Below are 20,823 nucleotides of genomic sequence, written 5' to 3'. Positions count from 1 at the left end.
GACGGTATTTGCTCCGTGTACATTACCCGCGTTAAAATGGACCGTTTACCAATTGCGGGAAAGGCCGGATTCGTGTTGATGTACGGCTATTGCGATCAAAATGCGGGCCGTGTGCCATGTATGCTGCTCGGTATCCTGGACGACATCATCCTAGTGTCCGGAACGTTCGCCGGTTAGTTACGTTACGTTATTTAAGAAAACAGGAAGTGTGCAGCCACATGTGAAACGTCAGCCACGACCTGATACAAATGATGATGGCCAAGTAGGTGTTTTAGCTGCTGTCGCGGCTAATCCGCACATCAGTAGCAGACATATTGTGCGACAATCGGGAATCTCAAAAATGTCGGTGTTGAGAATGCTACAACAACATCGATTGCCCCCGTAACATATTTCTATGCCCCATGAATTGCATGGCGACGAGTATAAACGTGGTGTACAGTTCTGCCACTGGGCACAATAGAAATTACGGGACGATGACGATTTTTTCCACGCGCTTTATTTAGCAACGAAGCTTCATTCACCAACAGCGGTAACGTAAACTGGCATAGTACGCACTATTGGGCAACGGTAAATCCACAATGGCTGTCACAAGTAGAACATCAGCGACCTTTGCGGGTTAATGTATGGTGCGGCGTTATGGGAGGAAGGATAATTGGCCCCCATTTTATTGATGGCAATATTAATGGTGCAGTGTATGCTGATTCCCTACGTAATGTTCTACCGATGTTACTACAAGATGTTTCACTGCATGACAGAATGGCGATGTACTTCCAACATGATGGATGTCCGGCACATAGCTCGCGTGCGGTTGAAGCGGTACTGAATAGAGTATTTCATAAAAGGTGGGTTGGTCGTCGAAGCACCATACCACGGCCTGCACGTTCACTGGATCTGACGTTTCCGGATTTCTTTCTCTGGGGAAAGTTGAAGGATATTTGCTATCGTGATCCAATGACAACGCCTGACAACATTCGTAAGCGCATTGTCGAAGAATGTGCGAACATTACGGAGGGAGAACTACTCGCTGTTGAGAGGAATGTCGTTACACTTATTGCCAAATGCATTGAGATTAACTGACATCATTTTGAGCATTTATTGCATTAAGGTGATATTTACAGGTAATCATGATGTAACAACATGCGTTCTCAGAAATAATAAGTTCACAAAGGTACATGTATCACATTGGAACAACCGAAATAAAATGTTCAAACGTAACTACGTTCTGTATTTTAATTTTAAAAACCTACCTGTTACCTGCTGTTGGTCTAAAATTGTGAACTATATGTTTGTGACTATTATAGAGCCATCTGTCACAAAGCGAGAAAAGTGGTCCAACTAAAACATTCATATTTCTTTACGTACTACACGAGCAGTTGATATCTGTTTGACGTATGGCAGCGCCATCTAGATGGCCAAACATAGCGCCATCTGGTTTCCCCCTTCAAGCTGGACCAGTTTCGTTCTTTGTAGTTCTTTCGTTCGACGCTTATTTCGTGAGACATTTTGCCCAGTCACGATCAATGGACCACCCTGTATATCGATTTGCTGTTAAATGTATGCGCGGCGTTGTAATTGTATGAACAGTTCTTGAGTGTAGAGTCAGATTTTAGCGTGCCTTCATGTTCAGGTGTGACAGCTTATCACGTTGAAATCTTGTGCAGGTTCCACCACACTATCCGATGCTATCCCCCAAGAACATTTCACGCATAACCAATGATGGTTTCATTATAACCACGGCTGGTATAATTCGAAAATAAAATAACGTCGACTGAATATCGCGAGACCAAATTTTATTATACGTCATTCTTATTTGAATAATATTACTTCTACAGTCTTGCAACGTCAGACGTCTTTCAATGCAAAATATGAGAACATTTTTTGAGCAGTAAAACAGTGTGAGCTATATACAGACCTGAAACCAGCTACTGACAGTTAAAGCGTACACTGGACGAATTAGAACCTGGTGAAAGCATTTATCATCATTACTGCATAGGCACGCTAACCGAAGCCTTATAATACAACGCCAAGGAGCTAATTGACTTCATGTCCAAAGAGCAACGGATTTGCTTTCAAAAAAATTGGTATTCAGATCACCGTCCGATAATCCGTATCTCGATTTTTCGTCTTTTTCCTACAACGCTGAACATAAACGCTTGAATAGCTCGTATGAAAAAGCGCCGATTTCACTATCCAATTCTGTATCTTCCCAGTTTGTGCTCTTTTCTGATAATCTCCTATTCGGCTAGATGTTGACCTTTCATCTGAATTCCTTCCAGTTGTATACCAAACTTTTGGCACAATGTTTTATTTGACACAAAGAACAGAAAATTAACTTCATGTTTGATACAGATCATACGCCAAACACGTGCACCCAAAAATCGAATTTTATGTGAGACAGTACATTACTCAACATTTTAATATTTTTCGAATCCAAGATGGCATCCAGTAGGATTGTTGTTTTTGTGGTCTTCAGTCCAGAGACTGGTTTGAAGTGGCTCTCAATCCTATTCTATCCTGTGCCAACTTCTTCGCCTCTAAGTAACTACTGCACCCTATGTCCTTCTGAATCTGGTTAGTGTATTCATCTTTTGGTCTCCCTCAGAGATTTTTACCCTCCTCGGAGCCCTCCAGTACTAAACTGGTGGTCACTTGATGCCTGGGAACATGTCCTACAAACCGATCCCTTCTTCTTGTCAAGTTGTGCCAGAAATTCCTTTTGTCCCCAGTTCTGATCAATACCTTCTCATTAGTTACTTGAACTACCCATCTAATCTTCAGCATTCTTCTGTAGCACCACATTTCGAAAGCTTCAATCTTCTTCTTGTCTAATCTATTTATCGTCCATATTCCACATCCATAAATGGCTACATTCCCTACAAAAACTTTTAGAAGAGACATCCTGACACTTAAATCTCTACTCGATGTTAACAAATTTCTCTTCTTCAGAAACGGTTTTCTTGCCATTGCCAATCTACATTTTATATCCTCTCTACATCGACCATCATGAGTTATTTTGGTCCATAAACACCAAATTTCATCTTCTACTTTAAGTGTCTCATTTCCTAATCTAATTCCCTCAGCGTCACCTGATTAAATTAGACTACATTCCAGTACCCTCGTTTTGATTCTGTTAATGTTCGTCTTGTATAATCCTTTCAGGACACTGTCCATTCCGCTCTTCCAGGCTCTTTACTGTCCCTGACAGAATTACGATGTCATCGGCAAATCTCGACCTTTTCATTTCTTCTCCGTTGTTTTTAATTCCCGCTCCCAATTTTTCTTTCGTTTCCTTTACTGCTTGCCAATTATATAGATTGAATAATATCGGGGATTGGATACAACCCTGTCCCATTCCCTTCCAAACCACTACTCCCCTTTCATGCCCCTCGACTCTTGTAACTGCTATCTGATTTCTGTACAAATTCTAATAGCCTTTCACTCCCTTTATTTGACCTCTGCCACCTTCTGTATTTGAAAGAGAGTATTCCAGTCAACATTGTCAAAAGCTTTTTCTAAGTCTACAAATGCTAGAAACGTAAGTGTGCCTTTCCGTAATCTATCTTCTAAGATAAGACGTAGGGTCAATATTGTCTCACGTGTTCCAACATTTCTACGGAATCCAATTTATCTTCCGCAAGATCGGCTTCTACCAGATTTTCCATTAATCTGTAAAGAATTCGTCTCAATGTTTTGCAGCCGTGACTTATTAAACTTATAGTTCGGTAATTTTCACATCTGTCAACACCTGCTTTCTTTGGGATTGGAATTATTATATTCTTCTTGAATTCCAAGGGTATTTCGAATATTTAATTCATCTTGCTTACCAGATGGCAGAGTTTTGTCAGCGCTGGCTCTCCCAACGTTATCAGTTGTTCTAATGGAATGTTGTCTACTTCGGGGGCCTTGTTTCGACGTAGGTCCTTCAGTGCTCTATCAGTTTCTTCACGAAGTATCATATCTCCTATTTCATCTTCATCTACGTCGTCTTCCATTTCCATAATATTGCCCTCAAGTACAACGCCCTTATATAGATCATCTATATACTCCTTTCCCCTTTCTGCTTTTCATTCTTTGCTTGGAACTGGTTTTCCATCTGAGCTCTTGATGTTCATACCAGTGGTTCTCTTTTCTCCAAGGGTCTCTTTAATTTTCCTGTAGGCAGTACCTATCTTACCCTTAGTGATATATGCCTCTATATTCTTACATTTGTCCTCTAGCTGTCTCAGCTTAGCCATTTTGCACTTCCCGTCGATCTCATTTTTGAGAAGTTTGTATTCATTTTCGCCTGCTTCATTTACTGCATTTTATATTTTCCCCTTATATCAATTAAATTCAGTATCTCTTCAGATGCCCAAGGATTTCTACTAGCCCTAGCCTTTTACCTACATGATGATCTGCTGCCTTCACTATTTCATATCTCAAAGCAACCCATTCTTGTTCTATTGTATTTCTTTCCCTTGTTCTTGTCAATCGTACCCTAATGCTCTCTCTAAATCCCTCTAAAACCTCTGGCTCCTCTAGTTTATCCCAGTCTCTTCTCAATATATTCCCCATCTTTTTGCAGTTTCTTCAGTTTTAATGTATAGTTCATAATCAATAGATTGTGTGTCAGAGTCCACGTGTGCCCCTGGCAATATCTTACAATTTAAAATCTGGTTCTTAAATCTCTGTCTTACCATTATATATAAGCTGTCTGAAAGCTTGCAGTGTATCCAGGCCTCTTCCACATATACTACCTTCTTTCATGATTCTTAAGCCAAGTGTTAGCTATGATTAAGTTACCCTCTGTGCCAAATTCTAATCTACTATTTTCCCTTCTCTTCCTTTTCCTATCATCGAATTCCAGTTTCCCATGACTATTAAAATTTCGTCTCCCTTCACTATCTGAATAATTTCTTTTATCGCGTTATACATTTCGTCAATCTCTTCGTCATCTGCGGACTTAGTTGACATATAAACACTTTTACTACTGTGGTAGGCGTGGGTGTCGCGTCTATCTTGGCTACAATAATGCGCTCATTACGCTGTTGGTAGTAGCTTAGCCGCGCTCCTATTTTTTTTTATTCATTATTAAACCTACTCCTGCATTACCCCTATTTGATTTTGTATTTATAACCCTGTATTCACCTGACCAGAAGTCTTCTTTTTTTTCCTATCCATCGTCGGAGGCGCAGTAGCTTCGGTTGCTCTTCATCTTCGTCTCTTTAGCTTCCGTCGTTTTTTAAGAATTGGTTTTCACGAGGCCTTGTGGCAGCATACAGAGACACTCTCTTCCCCCTCCTGCTGTGATGTTGACGTGGCGCTCTAATTAGCAGTATACACGATTTGCCCTTCTATAGTGAAATGGGAATATGCAGTCGACCTAATGCTAAATTTTGGTGATATTGTAGCTAACTTTGCATGGATAATTGGGGTAAAAGGCATAGGCAATTTTTACACAAAGGACCTCATGTAATGCAATCACGTAAGTACTGTATTAAGCTAGCCTATCGGTCTATCGTACAGAAATACGGTGTAAGAAACGTAAATAATCAGTGCGTAAATAAATAATATGAGTAATTAAATTTTTGTATTAAGTAGAAATGAATCGTTACCGGACATATGTTCCTAAGTAAGGCTTTATCTTCTAAGCACTATCTACAATTGTCTAGAAACGGTCAGTAGGAGGTTCATCATATTTTATTGCTAAATTGTAAATCGATTTTCCTTGCTATTGCCCTTCCGATTCACAGAAGTATGTTACTCCTTGAGTGATTTGTTTGGGGTAATGTCTTACAAAGTGTATCGTCTTTTACTGTACCACCAACATACGTAGCAAACTATCTGCATGGTCATGCTATCTGTTGTACGGAATGTGTATTAAATTTTATCTAGCTGTTGTACGTGACCAGTTTGTCGCACTGTTGAGACTTCCGGAGTATAGTGGTTCAAGTTTATTTTGTGGTCTCAGGAAGTATGTATTTGTTTGTGAAGCTACGCATCTGTTCACTTAAAGATGTGTAAAGTTTATTTAGATGGTAAATAATACAGAATGTAACTACACTTAATCAGTGCCAATGTCGTGCAAGAACGTTTACAAACGTCCTAGGTTCTGTCAGTATGAAATAAGTTTATGAAATATGGCATCGCCTTATGAATTGCACCACGAGTGTTCTTATAAACCGTACTGGTGTCCCAGTACTTTAAAGCAATGTTCATGATAAATGTCTACAGTTGATTTGACTTACTGCATGACAATTACTGAACTACATGAAATAAAATCGTCATAACTTCTGGACAGTTCACATTAGGCCGCAAAGCATAATGGGTATTAGCACGGTTCATCGACGAAACCCACTTTCATTTCGATAGGTTCATCACTAAGCAAAATTGGAACATCTGGAGGACTGAGAATCCACATTTCGCGATCGACAAGCCTCTTCATTCTCAACAGGTGGCTGAACGGTGCGCAAAGCCCAGTTACAGAATAATCGGTGCGATATTCCAGCGACTGCTACGGTCGCAGGTTCGAATCCTGCCTCGGGCATGGATGTGCGTGATGTCCTTAGGTTTAAGTAGTTCTAGGTTCTAGGGGGCTGAAGACCACAGATGTTATGTCCCATAGTGCTCAGAGCCATTTGAACCATTATTTTTTTTTTTTTTTTTTTTTGGATTTTCCACGATACCTACCGAACGGTTCATGAAGGTTCTGAAAGATACGTTCATACTACACTACTGGCCATTAAAATTGCTACACCAGGAAGAAATGCAGATGATTAACGGGTATTCATTGGACAAATATATATTATACTACAACTGACATGTGATTACGTTTTCAAGCAATTTGGGTGCATAGATCCTGAGAAATCAGTACCCAGAACAATCACCTCTGGCCGTATAACCGCCTTGATACGCCTGGGCACTGACTCAAACAGAGCTTGGATGGAATGTACAGGTACAGCTACCCATGCAGATTCAACACGATACCACCGTTCATCAAGAGTAGTGACTGCGTGTTGTGACGAGCCAGTTGCTCGGCCACTATTGATCCGACGTTTCCAATTGGTGAGAGATCAGGAGAATGTGCTGGCCAGGACATCAGTCGAACGTTTTCTGTATCCCGAAAGGCCCGTACAGGACCTGCAATATGCGGTTGTGCATTATCCTGCTGAAATGTAGGGTTTCGCAGGGATCGAATGCAGGGTAGAGCCACGGGTCGTAACACATCTGAAATGTAACGTACACCGCTCAAAGTGCCGGTAGTGCGAACAAGAGGTGACCGAGACGTGTAACCATTGGCACCTCATACCATCACGCCGGGTGATTCGCCATTATGGCGATGACGAATACACACTTCCCATGTGCGTTCACCGCGATGTCGCCAAACACGAATACGACCATCATGATGCTGTAAACAGAACCTGGATTCATCCGAAAAAATGACACTTTGCCATTCGTGCACCCAGGTTCGTCGTTGACTACACCATAGCAGGCGCTCCTGCCTGTGATGCTGCGTCAAGGGTAACCGCAGCCGTGGTCTCCGAGCTGATAGTCCATGCTGCTGCAAACGTCATCGAATTGTTCGTGCAGATGGTTGTTGTCTTGCAAACGTCCCCATCTGTTGACTCAGGGATCGAGACGTGGCTGCACCATCCGTTACAGCCATGCGGATAAGATGCCTATCATCTCGACTGCTAGTGATACGAGGCCGTTAGGATACAGCACGGCGTTCCGTATTACCCTCCTGAACGCACCGATTCCATATTCTGCTAACATTGGATGTCGACCAACGCGAGCAGCAATGTCGCGATACGATAAACCGTAATCGCGATAGGCTACAATCCGACCTTTGTCAAAGTTGGGAAAGTGATGGTACACATTTCTCCTCCTTACACGAAGAATCACAACAAGGTTTCACCAGACAACGCCGGTCAATTGCGTTTCGTGTATGAGATATCTGTTAGAAACTTTCCTCATGTCAGCACGTAGTAGGTGTCGCCACTGGCGCCAACCTTGTGTGAATTCTCTGAAAAGCTAATCATATTCATATCACAGCATCTTCTTCCTGTCGGTTAAATATCGCGTCTATAGCACGTCATCTTCGTGGTGTAGCAATTTTAATGGGCAGTAGGGTAGTTATCCGGAGCGACCTCGATTTCAAGAAGATGTGGTTCCTGCAATACGAAGCTCGACCCCAGCAAAGGAGGAGAGTGTTTGATGTCCAGAAGGAGAACGTTGAGGACCGCATTCTGGCTCTGTGGTACCCAGATGCTACTGGCACGGGCATCGATTGTTCGCCATATTCTCCTGATCTGAACAAATGCCCTTCATGTGGGGCTACATTAAGGACAAGGTGTACAGCAATAACCCAAAACCATTGCTGAGCTAAAAACAGCCATTCAGGAGGTCACTGACAGCAACACTGTTCAGAGGGTTACGCAGAATTTCTCTATTCCTCTGCGCCACATCATCGCCAATGATGCCAGGCACATCGAACATGTCATAACCTACTTCCTAATATCTTTAGTGACTTTAATATGTTGAATAAAGTGTGGTGTGCACGCCGTAGTTTGTAACTAATTTACTTTTTTATGCATAGTTTAGTAACTTTAATCCTCTAGTAACTGTACTGCTACTTGTGTTTGCAATTGTAGAATCATAAATACAAGAGGTTTGGTTACTGGTTGTGTTTCAATGACTAAATTTCTTACCTTTTTTGTTTAGCTACAGGAGGAATTATATATGTTAAAACTATGCTTGTATGTTTCGTATATTATCTTACTTTAGTTAAGGCGGTGCGTAATGTTGCTGAAGCAAATATTCGTAAGAAATTTTAGATGGCAATCATGTAATTAAAGAAATCCTGGAGAGAACATTATCATATCATACGGAGTAGAAACATGGTCCTTCACTTACTTGAGCCCCGAAGACGAACTGGTGACTCGCATACTTCTACTTGAATCTCACACGCTTTTATGTTCGCAAGCTTACTTACAAAGAGTAGCGCTTGATTTTTCCTGAAGCAAATGGGATTACAAGAGGATTTAAAAATGTGATGGAAGGTAAACTACGGTATTTTAGATTCAAACTTATTATATCTCCTCAAACCAGAAGCCTCTTCCGCAGTGAGTGCAGCTGGCTTCAACAAAGAAGGTTTTTTGAAGTTCTTTCTCATTTAGTGGACGAACATAGTTTTCAGGCTATGCAGATATTCAATGTGGACGAGACTAGCCTATCCATAGTACAGAAACCTCAAAAGATCATTTTACGACGACGGCAGCAGAAAATGGAAACTCTAACTACAGTAGAAAGAGGGACAAATACCATAGTCATGTGATGGTTGTTTCATTGCTTCTATAGGCATGTGCCACCAGTGCTAATATTTGAGAAGAAATGATTCTCTGGTAGTTTAAAATCTGGAGCTCAATCGGACACCATATTTACCAGTTTCAGACAGTGACTGGATGACCAGAGAATTCTTTGTTGAGTGGATGGAGCACTTCATCAAAATTGTAAGGCATGACTCTAACAGAAAAATGTTATTAATATTAGACGGAAGTGCAACACATGCGAAAATCTGTAAGCTTTTACTACAGCTAGAAATAGTGGTTTCGCAATACCTTAACTGGCTCCAAACACCACTCAAACGTTATAGTCAACAGCCGTAGCGTTTTCTAAGTCACTTCCAGCATGTTACAATCAAGAGCTGACAAATAGCTTCGCACAAACTCTGACAGCAAAATGCGTCATTGGAATTTTCAAAACTGGAGTCCGGTCACTGGATCTACGCATTTTTCAGGATTCGTATTCCATGGCGACAAAATCCCAACCAGAATCATAAGCAAGAAATGAGGAAGAGGAAACGTGTGAACAGATAACTCAAGTGCTCCCAAGCAACATCAGCACAAACTAATGCAAGTGATGCATTGTGAATCCTTCAGCTCCCACAAAACAAACCTACAGGAGGACAGGGTCAGTAAGCCGAAAGATATTTCCCATAGCCCAGCTCCAAAAAAAATGAAAAAGAAACAGAGCTGCATCACCTGCCGTTGATACCAGTAATCCCTAAAAGATATTTCTGCTTGACAAAGACTCTTAGAACGTGTAAAGTATGTGTAACAGAACAAAAATTAGCAGAACCAAAAGTCGAAATATTGTATAAGTTGGTTCTACGAGGTCTGAAAATTGACCGGAAGGAAGAAACGATTAAGTGCCTCAAACGTTGTGTATGGTTCTGCGCCTAGTGAGCGAAAACAAGTGTAAAGAAAAAAGTATTTTATTTTAATAGTTGCAAATCTTAATGAGTAGCTATTATTGATACTGTTCACTGCAGTTCCTGAAGGACCTAATGTATTCGATAATTAGTAGCTCTTAAGGGCTCCTTATTGTTTGTAAATGACTTCCAAATTAAAATAAATAATGGTCCCCTCAAAAAATTTCTGTCTTTCTTGCGAAAGTTGAGACAGTCCTTAGTGGCACAATATATAAATACCAGTGGTACAATTTAGAAGGCGTGCCAATAATCTCTACCATTTTCCTCCTCTCCACCTATTGCGTTATATCTTTTAAATTGTATAAAATTTCTTTTCTCACCTTTAGGCATGTGCGAATGGTCTTCACATTGATAGAATTTCACTTATAAAACGTATATCAAATGTCAGTAAATTCAGAAAATGCTGAAATTCCTACAATTTATGATGTTTTCCCCTATTAATCTAAAAAAAGTAAGGACACCTCTTAGGATTTTCTGTAATATGAATTTTTTTCTTATTGTTATTTCTCGACGTGCACGTTTACATTCATTTAACACCCACTACACACAACAACTGCTAAATGATGTGATCTGCCACTTTTAGGAGAAGCTTCCAGAAATCTGTAATAAGCATATAAAGGATTCGTCCTCTACGAAGTTACTATTGAAGAAGCTTTTTACTTAAATAATGCTGTTTTTAATGTATCTCAAAGAGCGTAAAATACAGTGATGACTTTGTTTAGGATGGAGAGCTCACTGAAAATACACCTGGACTTCTATACCAGGCGTTTAGAGCACGTAGTGAAAAATTCATTAAACGCAGGACACACTCTGTACGGTGCAATTTGTTCCCGCTTTTCCACCTACATCGGGTTACATTATTTTTAGCGTTCCTCCACTTTGTTCCGTGAAATTCAGTCAGTTTAGCTTCTGAAGCAGTTTACTGACCCGTAATGAGATTTTAGCGGTATTCTCTTGACAACTAGGACGAAAATACGAACATTGGCTGCTTCGTTCCAGTAGAATTATCTGACACGAAACGTCAATGATCTGCTCCGCAGCTCACAGCGAAAGTTATTATTACGAGAAAAACGCCTGTGTACTCTCGTATTTACAAAAGAACGGAACGTTATTACAAAAACTGTAATTTTCTGCAGCAAAAATCACAGAGTTCAAAGCACACGTAGCAAAACGTGAGTAGTGTTGGCGGTTTAAGCGCTGAAAATTAGTAAATTACACAATGCGCCTGACGGCCTACTTTATATGACGGAAGAATATTTAGCATATTTCCTAGCACTTACCCGATATTCCATCGTAGGTCCACCATTCCTCCCAGCTCACGCCGGAGGTTACTGTAACAGAGAAATATGCATCAATTAGTGTAAGCTCGGCGTTTATTGTATATCTGCTGCATATTTACATTTAAACGCTCTGTCACAGAAACGTACAGTGAAATACGCATTGTTTACACATTCGCACCGAAAACTATGTGGCATTGAACATATATAGACACGGTCCACGCAGTTCAGAGGCGGGTTTATTACTGGCAAACAAGCGACGTCAGGAAAGTAAGTGCGGTGGCACGTGTACCAACTACTGCACACAACAAATGTGCGTTTCAGCAGTCAGTTGTGGGCAGGCAATGTTAAGAAGTTGACGTATGACCGAAGTGTGTCAGCGTCGTTGTGTCGCAAATAGCAGTGGGGTAATATCTCTAAATCAGATGTTCAGGGCATTCTCCACAATGTTTCTAAAGAAAGAAGAGTTGTGCAAAGTTTGTCCCAGACACCTTCACTTCGGAACAAAAAAAAAAAAAAAAAAAAAAAGGCACGTGGACGCCTTTCACCATTTGATTGAAACGCAAAACACGGACAGTTCTTTTCATGAAAAATTAAGACCGATGACTAGATATGTTGCTATCAATCTGAACCTAACGCGAAGCGATACAGTGAAGGGTGGATGAAATTAAATGTCATGTGGCGAGGGCCTCCCATCGGGTAGACTGGTCATCGGTACAAGTCTGCTTATTTGACACGACTCCGGCAACTTGGGTGTCGTTGGGGATAATATGATGATGAAGACAACGCAACGCAAGTCCCTGAGCGGAGAAAATCTCGGACCCAGCCGTGAATCGAACCCTGGCCTATTCGCACAGCATTCTGCCGTGCTGACCACTTTGATCTCATTTTGTTCGTTATTGTTCGTTGGATTTGGAGGGGCGGATGTTCCATGAGACCTCTTCCAGTTCAGCGTTGATCTTTTCAAAATGGCTCTGAACACTATGGGACTTCACTTCTGAGGTCATCAGTCCCCTAGAACTTAGAACTACTTAAACCTAACTAACCTAAAGACATCGCACACTCCACGGTTGATCTTTTCACTCAGTATTTTATGTTACAGAGTGCGGCTAACCCTCTGACTGAACACGCTGAGCAACAGTGCCGGCAAACTCAGCTATCGAAGCGGACACTGTCGATGCTTTGATGACATGACAGTCAGTCAGTCAAATGTGACGTACAAGTTGAACAACATACCAAAAAGGCCTTTTCTCAACAGTTTCACAGTGTTTTGTGCATAGTAGTTGGGAGATTAAGGGAGGGATGGATAGAATGTACAGAACACCTGAAGCTTTAAACAACAACCTTAACTTCGCTGTATTTTTAATTAATCCAATCTCGAACCTTTATAACTGACGGGGAATATTGCAGACAACACAACTGGTACGTGGTAGAAAATGGTCCTAAGTGATTCTGTTCAATTACGACGAGCTCTATAGTACTGCTACTTGTCACAATAGGCTATGTTTACGCTATATCATCTTTGTCTTAGGACTTAGTAATCAGGCGTACATTACGATTCAGAATTGTTTGTTAGTGGGCTTCTCAGATCACTTCTGTGCCTTGTTTATAGATTAAGTTTCAAGGTATTACCTACATGTTATTTTCTGTAAATTATAGATACACTTTCCCTTTTTGATACATCATTAATTATCGTAAAAGTAACACGTAAGCTATTACACATGGTGATTCTGATTAAAGTTTAAAAATCGGCGAAGCGTTGTAGTTGACGCTGAGACAAGTAATTTTAATATGAGACACATGGGACTGCAAATGTCAGTAAATACTCCAAAAGTGGATGACAGAAGCTGAACACGTACAGCGTTGAAGCCTGATCATCCCACTCAAAGTCAAGTAATTAAGTGCTGTGGCTGTTGTTCTAAGTTTGCGACGTTACAGCATAGGGCTTAGTGTTCGAGTCTAGCATCAACATGTTGCATATTTTGCACTGCGTTAGATACTTGTGTGCTTAGATTTAGGTAATATTCATTATTTTACTTCTTGGTCTCGCGGTCTCCCCTGGTTAACTGCAAAGTCCAGTACAACAATAACCTTCCATACTATGTCATAAGCTTCCGAATAGCATCGCTACCAGTCAATGACCTGCGTCTTCTTTACTGACTAAAAACTGTAAACAAAAAAGAGAATGGGCTTTCACAACACATGAACAGCTTCTGCTTCGTTACAGCGAAGACAACAATTTAGTAACTTCAACGTTTACAACTGACCACATTAACAAAAGGTGTTCAGAAACCAAGTATCCTACCGAAACGACGTGTAGCAAGGCTCTCTACCAGCGAGTATAGTATCGACAAGCCCAATTGTTACCAAATGCGGCAAGGTTCGTCATCTGGTGGCGTCACATGTTCAACATTTGCCGCCGACTTTTGCGGTATTTCCCGACATTTGCGGTACCATTTGCTTTATATTAAAGTACTTGCCTCACGCGTCAACTACGTCGCTTAAACGTTAATAAGAATCACCGCGTATAGTGGTTAATTTTTCCGTTGAGTCTGTGATCCTCTCCAAGTGACTCTCTGTTTCTGCTGTATGCTGGCGTTCAAGATCTTTTCATAGGTCCGATGGGATAGAGTCACGGATACACATAAAGGTACTACTTTTTTATATAACTGCAGGAACAGTACGCTTTAGTAACTATGACAAAACAAAAATGATGTACACTACCGGCCATTAAAATTGCTACTCCAAGAAGAAATGCAGATGATAAACGGGTATTCATTGGACAAATATATTATACTAGACTGACATGTGATTACATTTTCACGCAATTTGGGTGCATAGATCCTGAGAAATCAGTACCCAGAACAACGACCTCTGGCCGTAATAACGGCCTTGATACGCCTGGGCGTCGAGTCAAACAGAGTTTGGATGGCGTGTACAGGTACAGCTGCCCATGCAGCTTCAACACGATACCACAATTCATCAAGAGTAGTGACTGGCGTATTGTGACGAGCCAGTTGTTCGGCGACCATTGATCAGACATTTTCAATTGGAGAGGGATTTGGAGAATGTGCTGGCCAGGGCAGCAGTCGAACTTTCTCTGTATCCAGAAAGGCCCTCAGAGGACCTGCAACATGCGGTCGTGCATTATCCTGCTGAAATGTAGGTTTTCGCAGGGATAGAATAAAGGGTAGAGACACGGGTCGTAACACATCTGAAATGTAACGTCTACTGTTCAAAGTGCCATCAATGCGAACAAGAGGTGACCGAGACGTGTAACCAATGGCACCCCATACCATCACGCCGGGTGATACGCAAGTATGGCGATGACGAATACATGCTTCCAACGTGCGTTCATCGCCATATCGCCAAACACGGATGCGACCATCATGATGCTGTAAACAGAACCTGGATTCATCCGAAAAAAATGACGTTTTTCAGTTCGTGCACCCAGGTTCGTCTATGAGTACACAATCATAGGCGCTCCTGTCTGTGATGCAGCGTCAAGGGTAACCTCAGCCATGGTCTCCGAGCTGATAGTCCATGCTGCTGCAGACGTCGTCGAACTATTCGTGCAGATGGTTGTTGTCTTGCAAACGTCCCCATCTGCTGACTCAGGGATCGAGACGTGGCTGCACGATCCGTTACAGCCATGCGAATAATATGCCTTCTCTCTCGACTGCTAGTGATATGAGACCGTTGGAATCCAGCACGGCGTTTCGTATTACCCTCCTGAACCAACCGATTCTATATTCAGCTAACAGTCATTGGATCTCGACCAACGCGAGCAGCTATGTCGCGATACGATAAATCGCAATCGCGATAGGCAACCATCCGACCTTTTGCAAAGTCGGAAAAGTTATGGTACACATTTCTCCTCCTTACAAGAGGAATCACAACAACATTTCACCACGCAACGCCGGTTAACTGCTGTTAGTGTATGAGAAATCGGTTGGAAACTTTCCTCATTACAGCACGTTGTAGGTGTCGCCACTGGCGCAAACATTGTGTAAATGATCTGAAAAGCTAATAATTTTCATATCGCAACGTCTTCTTCCTGTCGGTTAAATTTCGCGTGTGTAGCACGTTATCTTCAGGGTGTAACAATTGTAATGGCCAGTAGTGTATTGGTCGTCTTCTTCTTCGTAGCTGTTGCAATTTCATACTGAAATTACTTTTATAAATGGAACTGAACAAACTGTGCTTGTTATCTGTTTAGACACAGAAATTTCCCTTGTTACTAATTAGATTACACTATGGTGACAAAAGTCATGGAATATCTTCTAAAATCACGTCGGACCCCCTTTCTCCCAACGTAGTGCGGCAGCTAGATGTGACACGGACTCAACAAGTCGTGGGAAGTCCCCTAAAGAAATACTTAGCCATGCTGCCTTTATAACCGTACATAACTGCAAAAGTGTTGCCAGTACAAGATTCTGCGCACGAAGTGACATCTCGATTATGTGCCATAAATGTTCGATGGGATTCATGTCGAGCAATCTGTGTTGCCAAATTGTTCAAACAAAACGAAAATTGTGACCCGATGGCATGGCGCATTGTCAGACATAAAAATTTCATCTTGCTTTGGAACGTGAAGTCCATGATTGGCAGCAAATCGTGTCCAAGTACCAGAACATAAGCGAGAACTCAGTCCACTAAAATGTAAACACAGCCCTCGTCATTATGGTGCTAACACCATATTGCAGAGTGCCTCGTAGGTAACTTGGGTCCATGTCTTCATGGGGTCTGCACCCTACCATCAGCTCTTAACAACTGAAATCGGGACTCATTTGAGCAGACCATGCTTTTCCAGTCGTCTACGCTGCAAACGATACGATCACGAGCCCAAGAGAGGCGCTGCAGGAGATATCGTGATGTTAGCAAAGGCTCTCACGTCGCTGGTTTACTACCTTAGTCCATTAACGCCAAATTTCACCGCACTGTCTTATCGTATATGTTCTTCGTACGTTCCACTTTGCATCCTGTTGCTATGTCATGCAGTGTTGCTTGTCTGTTAGCTCTGAAAACTCTACACATACGCCGCTGCTCTCGGTCGTTTCGTGAAGGCCATCGGCCGTTGCGTTGTCCGTGGTGAGACGCAATATCAGAAATTTGGTGTTCCCGGCACATTCTTACACTGTGGCTCTCGGACTGTTAAATTCCCTAATGATTTCCGAAATGGAATTTCCAATGTTTCCAGAATGATATTTTTACTCTGCAGCGGAGTGTGCGCTGATATGAAACTTCCTGGCAGATCAAAACTGTGTACCGGACCGAGACTCGAACTCGGGACCTTTGCCATTCGCGGACAAGTGCTCTACCAACTAAGCTACCCAACCATGACTCACGCCCCATCCTCACAGCTTTACTTCTGCCAGTACCTCGTCTCCTACCTTCCAAACTTTACAGAAGCCCTCCTGCGAAACTAGCAGAACAGGCACTCCTGAAAGAAAGGATATTGCGGAGAGATGGCTTAGTCACAGCCTAGGGGATGTTTCAAGAATGAGCTGTGAGGACGGGGTGTGAGTCGTGCTGTGGTAGCTCAGTTGGTAGAGCACTTACACGTGAAAGGCAAAGGTCCCGAGTTCGCGTCTCGGTCCGGCACACAGTTTTAATCTGCAGGAAGTTTCGTATCAGTGCACACTCCGCTGCAGAGTGAAAATCTCATTCTGGAAACATCCCTCAGGCTGTGACCAAGCAATGTCTACGCAATATCCTTTCTTTCAGGAGCGCTAGTTCTGCAAGGTTCGCAGGAGAGCATCTGTAAAGTTTGGAAGGTAGGAGACGAGGTACTGGCAGAAGTAAAGCTGGGAGGACGGGTCGTGAGTCGTGCTTGGGTAGCTCAGTTGGTAGAGCACTTGCCCGCGAAAGGCAAAGGTCCTTAGTTTTAGTCTCCGTCCGGCACAGAGTTTTAATCTGTCAGGAAGTTTAATATCCCATGTGTCTAGCTCCAACTACCAATCCGCATTCAAAGACTGTTAATTCCCGTCGTGTGGCCACAATCACGTCGGAAACTTTTTCGTATGAATCTCCTGAGTAGAGATGACAGCTCCACCAATACACTGCCTCCTTACGTCTTGTGTACGCGTTGTGATCGTTATTTGAACGTGTGCGTATCGATATCCTATGACATTAGTCACCTCATTATAATATCGTCTGTTGCTTTAAGCATCTGTTTTCCAGGTATCAGTGCTATGATTCACCTGATTTCCTAAACTTTTATCGGACATTGTATTTTAAATAGTTCGACTAATCTCCTTCATCCAAAAAAATTATTCAAATGGCTCTGAGCAATATGGGACTTAACATCTGAGGTCATCAGTCCTCTATAACTTAGAACTACTTTAACCTAACTACCCTAAGGACAGAACACACATCCATTCCCGAGGCAGGATTCGAATCAGTGACCGTAGCGGTCGCGGAGTTCCAAACTGAAGCGCCGAGAACTGCTCGGCTACACTGGCCGGCTCCTTCTTCCACTTTTTGTTTATGATCAATGACGACACCTTATAGTACCGGCACATTTAAAATCACAAATCCTGCTCTGAAACATAGTTCGATCTCGGTATGTTTTATCTCCATTCGGTAGCGACGAAGGCGCAGAGATGTTTGATTTATCGCGGTATCATGGTACCAATACGACGATCACAGCGCACACTGCTGCGAGCCAGTGCGTCACAGAGGCTGCACGCAGCGCCAGAGGCCGCTACAGACGCCGACTGCACTGGGCGAACCCTCTGGCGTCTGGCGACCTACAAAGCCAGGCCACATCACTCTGCTATGTGAAGCCGTTACAAACGCAGTATACAATCCAATTTTTTATGGCCTCACTGTTAATCTGGACAGTGTATGGATTTCTCTTTGGGCGGCTCGTACTCACCAGTTGACGGACTTTCCAGTGTTCAGGAAACGGTTGACCCGGGGACTGAGTGTTTGTGTAGTCCTAATCATTTCGTCATCATTCATGAAAGCGACAACAGTGGACAGTGGAAAAACGAAGAAGTTGAGTCACCGCTTATCTTTGGATGCTTACCCCCTCTTTCCGTGAAGATATGGACTCTGAAGTTCACCTTTACACCCTTCATTTAAACTATAGGCCTTCGGTGGCTGCCGACTAGAATCCAAGCATCTATTTCAGTAGCTATAGTATCATTTGCGTAATGACCTGTGATGGTATTTTGCGGCATACAAAATGAGGAAGCCACCATATTCCAAAACTAAGATAGTCAACATCAAATCTCGTTTGCAGTGCAAAGATGATCAATTACTTAGCAGAGGTACTGTAAGTTTTTCTGCACAACGAAAACCACTTCTGAAGGTCAGTTGAAATTATCTAATCGCTTCACGTTAGAGGACTACGTAGCTTATTTATTGACTGGTTATACCGCAGTTACTTCAACAACACTGAGGGCTGTTTCTGCTCGCCAAATAAAGGAAAAGTGCCATCTTCGGAAATGCTTTCTTTCTGAGTTACTGTTAAATGGATGTTACACAGTTCCTATATATTCTTGACGTTGCCAGAACGGGGGTGATCTGTAGTATAATAAACTCTGGAGAAACTCCAAACAGCCAAAATCACAGGTAAAATATTTATTATTTAGATGACTGACTTCGGTAAAACTACGTTAAAATAGTCGGATCTTCAACTTTATAATTCATAAATCTCCACCATCCATGCTTCGTATCGTGTCATATCGCAAATGTATGTGTAAAGTGCGTGGAACATGGCGACCTTTAATTTGCTTCACGGTAATTACACTTACATTTGTGACATAACAAGATACAAAGCGCATATGATGGGGTTACTATGGATCGTAAAGTTGGAGATCCGAAGATGGGAACCTACTCTTATCGGAACTAGTCATCTAAATAAATAGCCGGCCGCGGTGGTCTAGCGGTTCTAGACGCTCAGTCCGGAACCGTGCGACTGCTACGCTCGCAGGTTCGAATCCTGCCTTGGGCATGGATGTGTGTGGTGTCCTTACGTTAGTTAGATTTAAGTAGTTCTAAGTTCTAGGGGACTTATGACCACAGCAGTAGAGTCCCATAGTGCTCAGAGCCATTTGAACCATTTGAACCATCTAAATAAATATCTTAAAAGCGATCTTGGCTGTTTCCAGCCTTTACTGAGTTAATTATACAGTTCCAATTTTTTCAACAATTCTTCACATTGTCACCAAATCATAGAGTTTCCTGGAAAATATTGTGAGTATCTTCCTGTTGTTTCCTCAAAAGAATGAACTCAACCGATTTTGCATTTTCCAAGACCCCCAACATATTCGAGAAAAGTTAATAACAGGCTCGTACATCTAGCAAGTCTGGTATTTAAGATATTTTTCCAGAACGTGGTGTCTACATCTCATCTACATCTACATCCATACTCCGCAAGCCAACTGACGATGTGTGGCGGAGGGTACCCTGAGTACCTCTATCGGCTCTCCCTTCTATTCCCATCTCGTATTGTTCGTGGAAAGAAGGATTGTCGGTATGCCTCTGCGTGGGCTCTAATCTCTCTGATTTTATCTTCATGGTCTCTTCGCGAGATATACGTAGGAGGTAGCAATATACTGCTTGACTGTTCGGTGAAGGTATATTCTCGAAACTTTAACAAAAGCCCGTACCGAGCTACTGAGTGTCTCTCCTGCAGAGTCTTCCACTGGAGTTTATCTATCATCTCCGTAACGCTTTCGAGGTTACTAAATGATCCGGTAACGAAGCGCGCTGCTCTCCGTTGGATCTTCTCTATCTCTTCTATCAACCCTATCTGGTACGGATCCCACACTGCTGAGCAGGATTCAAGCAGTGGGCGAACAAGCGTACTGTAACCTACTACCTTTGTTTTCGGATTGCATTTCCTTAGGATTCTTCCAATGAACCTCAGTCTGGCATCTGCCTTACCGACGATCAACATTATATGATCATTCCATTTTAAATCACTCCTAATGCATACTCCCAGATAATTTATGGAATTAACTGCTTCCAGTTGCGGACCTGCTATTTTGTAGCTAAATGATAAGGGACGTATCGCAGCACATTACACTTGTCTACATTGAGATTCAATTGCCATTCCCTGCATCATGCGTCAATTCGCTGCAGATCCTCCTGCATTTCAGTACAATTTTCCATTGTTACAACCTCTCGATACACCACAGCATCGTCTGCAAAAAGCCTCAGTGAACTTACGATGTCATCCACAATGTCATTTATGTATATTGTGAATAGCAACGGTCCTATGACACTCCGCTGCGGCACACCTGAAATCACTCTTACTTCGGAAGACATCTCTCTATTGAG

The 20,823-nt window shown here is 42.2% G+C and overlaps 1 protein-coding gene across 1 annotated transcript in view; it reads right to left on the bottom strand.

The window, feature by feature from the left end:
• LOC126355132 (carbonic anhydrase-related protein 10) overlaps positions 1-20,823 on the bottom strand; it is a 2,094,013-nt gene that overhangs the window by 1,161,035 nt on the left and 912,155 nt on the right. The window contains exon 3 of the mRNA XM_050005316.1: positions 11,533-11,583. Within this exon, the coding sequence (XP_049861273.1) occupies positions 11,533-11,583 (51 nt within the window). The remainder of the gene's footprint in view (positions 1-11,532; positions 11,584-20,823) is intronic.

The sequence above is a fragment of the Schistocerca gregaria genome, chromosome 3 (assembly GCF_023897955.1).
Source record: "Schistocerca gregaria isolate iqSchGreg1 chromosome 3, iqSchGreg1.2, whole genome shotgun sequence".
In the NCBI taxonomy this organism is placed as follows: domain Eukaryota; kingdom Metazoa; phylum Arthropoda; class Insecta; order Orthoptera; family Acrididae; genus Schistocerca; species Schistocerca gregaria.
Note: the sequence above shows the minus strand (reverse complement) of the source record. Positions and strands in the feature narration are given on the sequence as shown.